Source organism: Mus pahari, chromosome 5 (assembly GCF_900095145.1).
Source record: "Mus pahari chromosome 5, PAHARI_EIJ_v1.1, whole genome shotgun sequence".
Taxonomy (NCBI): domain Eukaryota; kingdom Metazoa; phylum Chordata; class Mammalia; order Rodentia; family Muridae; genus Mus; species Mus pahari.
The window spans coordinates 93,439,253-93,445,529 of record NC_034594.1 but is presented as its reverse complement, the minus strand read 5'-3'; the positions used below and the strand labels follow the sequence as shown (position 1 = coordinate 93,445,529).

General features: G+C 42.8%; 1 protein-coding gene across 41 annotated transcripts in view; it reads right to left on the bottom strand.

Annotated features, from left to right (window-relative positions):
* Clasp1 (cytoplasmic linker associated protein 1) overlaps nt 1-6,277 on the bottom strand; it is a 219,805-nt gene that overhangs the window by 60,136 nt on the left and 153,392 nt on the right. For 22 of the 41 annotated variants that reach the window (XM_029538538.1, XM_029538549.1, XM_029538540.1 and 19 more), the window contains 2 exons: nt 4,227-4,289; nt 983-1,086 (listed from right to left, as the gene is read on the bottom strand). In XM_029538538.1, the coding sequence (XP_029394398.1) occupies nt 983-1,086; nt 4,227-4,289 (167 nt within the window). The remainder of the gene's footprint in view (nt 1-982; nt 1,087-4,226; nt 4,290-6,277) is intronic. The other 19 variants (XM_029538545.1, XM_029538557.1, XM_029538559.1 and 16 more) reach the window with 1 other exon arrangement.

Sequence of the window (6,277 nt, the reverse complement as noted above, 5' to 3'; positions counted from 1 at the left end):
GAGAGAGAGAGAGAGAGAGAGAGAGAGAGAGAGAGAGAGAGAGAGAGAGAGTGTCAAACTGGGGTGCCATTCTTAGACACTCTGGACCTTGTTGGCAGCCATTCCATCTCTCTGGAGCTGGGATGACTGGTACTTTATACATGGGTTCTGGGCTTTAACCCAGGTCCTTGTGCTTCCATGACAAGTGTTTTATTAGCTAGCTCCCCAGCCTCGGCTATTTTTCTCAAATACTATGTTGATCCATTCTTTTGGGGGTGGGTGGGGGTGGGTGGGTGACTCTCCTAAGTCAGACTCACATAGCAGAATAAATGTAAGTTTCGGGTCTCAGACTCTATCATCCACTGCTACAACCATACACGTAGGCTATGCTATCAAAGCCTATAAAGCGACAGAGGCAACGGGATGGGAAACAGGAAGACGTGTGGGGAAAGAAGCTATGATATACAGAAAACAAAAGCAACAGCTAGATGACATATGGGGAGCCCAATGCCATCAAGATTTCCTGAACACCCAGAAGCATGGGTCAGGTTCCTGGAAGGCCAATTTGTCTATGTGTTGTATAAAGTGTTAGAGGAAAAAACTAATAATAAACTTTACACAACTTTTCTTTTTCTCCTGTGAATGCATAAGTGGTTTGTGAGCATGGCCATCAAGGGTCTGCCTTGACTGCCCTAACCTTATGCACTTGACACAGGGTTTCTCATGAGAGAGTACTAGTGTGTAGACTAGCTGGCCAGATTGCTCAGAGGAACCCATTTCTGCTCTCTGGGAATACAGACAGGTCACCCCTGAACCTGGCATCTGAACCCCGGCCCTCACACTTGCCTGTGCTTTGGTGGTTGAGCCATCATCCCAGCCCTACTCACACACTTTGGAAGAAGAGTGCAGAAGACTACTTAGTCACCTGACTTGAGGGCAATTTTATGTTAAGACAGAATATACAGATGAGTAACTGTGACTCCATCCTCCCTGTGCCCCTTACCAGAGCGTCGGCCACTGCAGCTTCCAGGTCAGTGCTGGTACTCAAGACTCGCATGGCGTTCACAGAACCAGGGATTCGTCCTGACTGGCCCAGCCCAAACCGATCTATTCAGAAAACAAAAGCAGAACCTGTTAGTCTACTTACATCTTCTCAGTCCTCTGCGAGGAGTCCTGCCTCCTCCCACTAAAGACAGAGACACCAACACTCCCTAGCCAGTTTGAACTGCATGGGACTTGCCTGCCAGTGGTAGGGACTAAGGTACTCGCATTTAACACTAATGGGTCACAACTTGGGATTTTCCTTCTCTGTATTTTGATTTTTTTAAGTGGAGCCTGTTCTAGACATTATGTTCCCGAAAGGGCTTGAGACAGATGCTAGAACTTCTTATAGAAGTAAACAGGGTTCTTGGTTGAATCTTTTAATCTATTTAGCTTTTCTTCTAGAGGAAAGTAAGTACCCCTGATGTTTGTTCAACATAAGCAAGTTTCATGGTTTGGGAAACACGATTTAATACAAAGTAATGGAAAAGTAAAACTCTGAAATAAATTATTACATTGACCTTAATTTTCCTTAGTGTTATTAACAGTTAATGTTATTATTTAAATTTACTAAAATTACCTAATAAACACCACAAAAAGCTAGTGCCTTCTTTTTAGAACATTAATCATCAGTATAAATTTATCTGAGTCCCTTTAAGGGTTTTTGAATGATAAATTTTATATAGAAAAGGCAGAAGGAATCCAAAAACTTAAGTTTTTGCAATTTAAGCAATTATTTTAAAGTTCTTATTTAAAACCTTTTTTATTTGTGTGCATGTGCATTCGTGTGTGTCTGTGTGAGTGTATGTTACATATGTGCTCAAAGGCCAGAAAAGGGTGCTGGATGCCCTGGAGCTGGAGTGAAAGGCTGCCTAATACAGGTGCTGACAGCTCACATGGGTCCTCCTGAGGAGCTGTAAGTGCTCCTAACCACAGAGCCACCTCTTCAGCCCCCTAGGGCTGTTCTTCATCAGGGTAAACCAAGACTTTCTTTTTAAGGTTCCACTAAGCCAGCTGACCAGCTTTACCTGAACAGTGCTAGAGCTGAAAGCTCCACCAGGAGAAAGCCTGTGTAGCTGTGCATTCCAGGGAGGACGCACCGGCCACTGATGAAAGGTTTACTCATCAAAATTCTAATACTTAAATGTTAAAATTAAAAAAAAAAGGTCCTTCCTGAGTTAATAAGGAAAAATAAATCTCTGCCTTAGCCACACTTCAGCAATGTAGCATTTAGAATAAGATAGAATGTAGCATTTTACAGGAATTGATCTTTCTTCTTGAATTACATGTTAATTTATTGATTATCTTGTGGGGAGGGGCTATGGTACTCAGATGGAAGTCAGAGGACAACTTGCAGGAGCCAGTTCTCCTTTTCCATTGTGTGGGTCTCAGATAAAGAATTCAGGTTGTCAGGCATGGTGCCTTTACCTGCTGAGCGGGCCCTATGAATTGACTTACTTACGAAATGATACATTTAAGCTTTTGGACAGAAAACAACATCATCAATGATGAACTTTAAAATAAAGTATTGTTTAGCTATTTTAAAATATCAAATTCAAAACAATTTACCCCTCTACCACCACAGGCAGGGAACATAATTTAATAACACTGCTAGTCAAAAGACTCATACACAGTCACAAATTTTTTAATAAAGAAAAACAATTGTATGTCATACTATCCCCTTTTTTAATGCACTTGCTGACGATTACAAACGTCATCTTATTCCATCAAGTTTTGGAGGTGAGCTACTATTGCTATACGAATTACAAAGCCCATGGACAGTCAACTCACACCTACATGAACGCTCCCTGGTTAGAGTGTGAAGCAGGGGCAGAATTAGGGTTATGTGCATGCTGCCTTGTGAGTAATTTTGGCTCACTTTTTTTTTTTCCATTAAAAAAGGGTAGATAGCAGGGAATTTATGAGTAACGAAATGAGTAATTCAGTAAAAGCCATTTAAAGTTACCCAGCATAAACATAAAGTTTTAAAAACAAACAAAAATTAAAAAAAATGAAACAAAAAGAACACAAGTAGATTTCATGCCAGCAATTCTTATTCCAGGGTAATATTGAATCTTTTCAGACAGAAAATTAAAACTTATAATAATAAAGCAAGTACTCAGTGCTTCCCAGATGCATACAGCTTTGCCACACACAGTGACTGTCAGTCATCTGATAGAGTAGGGAATGTGAACTGCCATCTAAAAGGGACATGCTGGTTTCTGCCTAAGCATGACAGGCTTTCTGTTTTCACCAGGCAAACCCCTGAGCTTCTATACTCACTGTTCCAAGGGATGGATACAGAGGACTGTGCCCTCAGTCTGGCCCTCTAATCCTTAGAGGAACACAGTCAGAGCCTACATGGTGAAAACATGCAGCTGCCTTCGTTTAGAAGAACCAAAGGGCAAGTAATTCGCTTGATAAACAGGTAAGCCTCGGCACTATTAACAGTATGTGGATTAGTAGAGCGTGCTGACTCCGTTGAGAAACTAGCCATTAGTGGCTTTTAGTGTATGAAAATGACGCCAGTTAAGGTGGCATATGGATGCATCTTTAGACACTCACTCTCTGCATCTGTGGCATCTGTGGCATCTGTGGCATCTGTGGCCAGTGTGTCTGGTATGTTAAATGAAGCTGCGACAGACAGTTTGTTGCTCACAGGCAATGGGACCAACCTCTGGCTTGTGTATGGCCTGGACCCTAATCCCGCTTTTCTATAAAGCTTTCAGGGCGATATATTTATTTTCATATGTGTGAAATTATGTCTGCTGTAATCTGAGGTGTGTGGAACTGGTACCTGAATGTAACTGGGGCCTGACTAACTTAGCACCTGAATGTATACTGGAGTGAGGACCTGTGGAGACGAAAGACTGCTGGGTGATAGCAATCCCCCACTCCCGTGGGAGATTTAGTGACACCTATTCTGGGTTGTTCTCTTCTTGGGAAGAGGTGTGAGTAAAGAAGTACTTCCCTGATTTTTGTTTCGATGAAACGATGAACGCTAGAGAAACAATGCCAAGCAGGCGGTCAAGCATCAAGCTATGAACAGAACCATAAACATTCAACAACTCAAAAAAAGAACAAGACAGGAGGGCAAACATGAGGCACACACATGCCAAGCGCTGGCTGACACGATGACAACGGAGGCGGACATGAGGTGGGAGGACAGATGGAGAGGCGGAGTCATGCAGTTAGCACTTGTTCACCTGACTGCCCAACAGATTCAGCAGTGGAGAGAGCACTAGTGGACCTGGAATGACGTCGAGAGGCTGCAGGTAAAAGGAACGGCAACACCCACAGGGTTAACACACAAGTACCAAGGAAATGCGGGGGCTGCTACCACCGAGGCTGCGTTTCTCATGAAGAAATGGGGCTGGGTATGAATGGACAGCACGACTGGCCCCATACTGCATGGTGGCCGCTGGCCTCACACAGCTCGTACACACACAGGCATGACAGAGGCACTCATTACAGTGCTTCATACTAGGACGCACTGACGGACTCAGACTCCAGGTTTAGATTCACACCACGAAGCTTCCATCAGCCATTATGGAAATAAGCCACATGAAGAACATCAGGAGTCAGAGCACCATCTGAACCCAGGGTGGACAGCGAGAGGATGGATCGTTAACTCAGCTCACGAGATGAGTCACTGGTATGTGATGCATATGCCACCATGCACCAAAAACAAAAGCAGAGAGGTTCATAATGTTATCTCAACAGAAATTCATGGGCTAACAAGGGGCTCAGCAACTGCATCCTGCCCAGGGGGAAGGCTTAGTGTCTACTGCACAAATAGTTATTAGTGTACTTGTTTGACTGTGGGGAGTCCATGGCAGGGAGTGTAGAGGGTTTCCTTGGAGACACAGCTGCAGGAGTGTGAGCACCATTACAGAAACACAGGTGGCAGGCCTGGTTTGCCCACAGCTAGCTGTGGCCCTTGGTAATATACCAAACCTGTTTCTCTTGCCAGTACCTACCTTTTGTCTGATAGGGAGAATGTTAAAGGGGGAATACACAGCAGCGTCAGCACACAGCAGTGCTGGTGACAGGATTAACATTGGGACAGCAGAGAAGGTCAAGAGAAAAACCTGTATTTAGGATAATATTTTATGAACAACTATTTGTGATGTATGTATGAATTCATCAACCCGAGGAAATAGATGTTAAATTCTGTCCTTGTGAAGAGAGTCACTTTGAAAAATAATTAAAATATAAGAAATTGGTTTGAGATGCTGATGTCACAGGTCCGTATAATATTCAGCTACTCGTCTAGTGAGAAGAGTGGGAGACACCTGTTCCCTTGGTGCTGTATTATAGAATGTCCACATGTTTAACCAAATCACAGCAAAACCCTTTACTCCCCTGTTATTCTGCACATATTAAAACTCACACATTTAGTCATAAAGGCCTCTAACTCCAATGGAATTTTGTTTCTAAGCTCCCATGTCACTTTATAAAATATATACCCCATGGCAGATGTGATATCAAAAAGCAAACGTTACCTGTTAAGCAATACAAATTTTAGCAGCTTGAAATTAAAAAGGTAGGGGAGGGAATCTTCTTTTTGAAAGATTCACATATAAAACATAGAGCTGATGTATCTAAACCAAGACTTACCACTTCCCTGGATGGGAGGCTGGTTAACATTTTGTTGTGACCAGAGTGAACTGCGAAGTTCTTATCTACCGCAGGAGCACTGTGTCTTGACAGCTTACACTGAATGTGGTTTTAAGCAATACGTGATCTGTTGGTAGGTTTCTTAAAACATATTTCTGTGGTTTGAGCACAATACTCTATAGTATGTCTGTTGTGTAATGACTCCTCTGTCGAATTCCCAAGTATACGCTCAGCAATGGACTCCATGGGGGCCCCACTTGTGTCAAAGCCTGACTGGCAGTAGAACTCTATGGTCTGTAACTTCATTTAGCTCTCAGACTCTCAAGACACTTCAACATAGTGCTACAAACTTAAAACCACAAATACAGCTGGCAACCTATCCACACCTGTAAAGTATGAATATGCTTTCTGTCATTAGTCTCTAAAGAGCACAGCACAACCAGCATTTGCCTAACGTTTACATTGTGTTTGATATTATAAATAAACCAGTGATAGTTTAAATGTATGGGTAGGAGGCATAGGAAGCATAGGCTGTGTGTAATACTCCAACATTTTACAAAATGGACATTAGCATCTGTAGGCAACCCTGGAACCTGTTCTCCACAGAGGCAGAGAGAGTTCAGAATTCACTGAAATA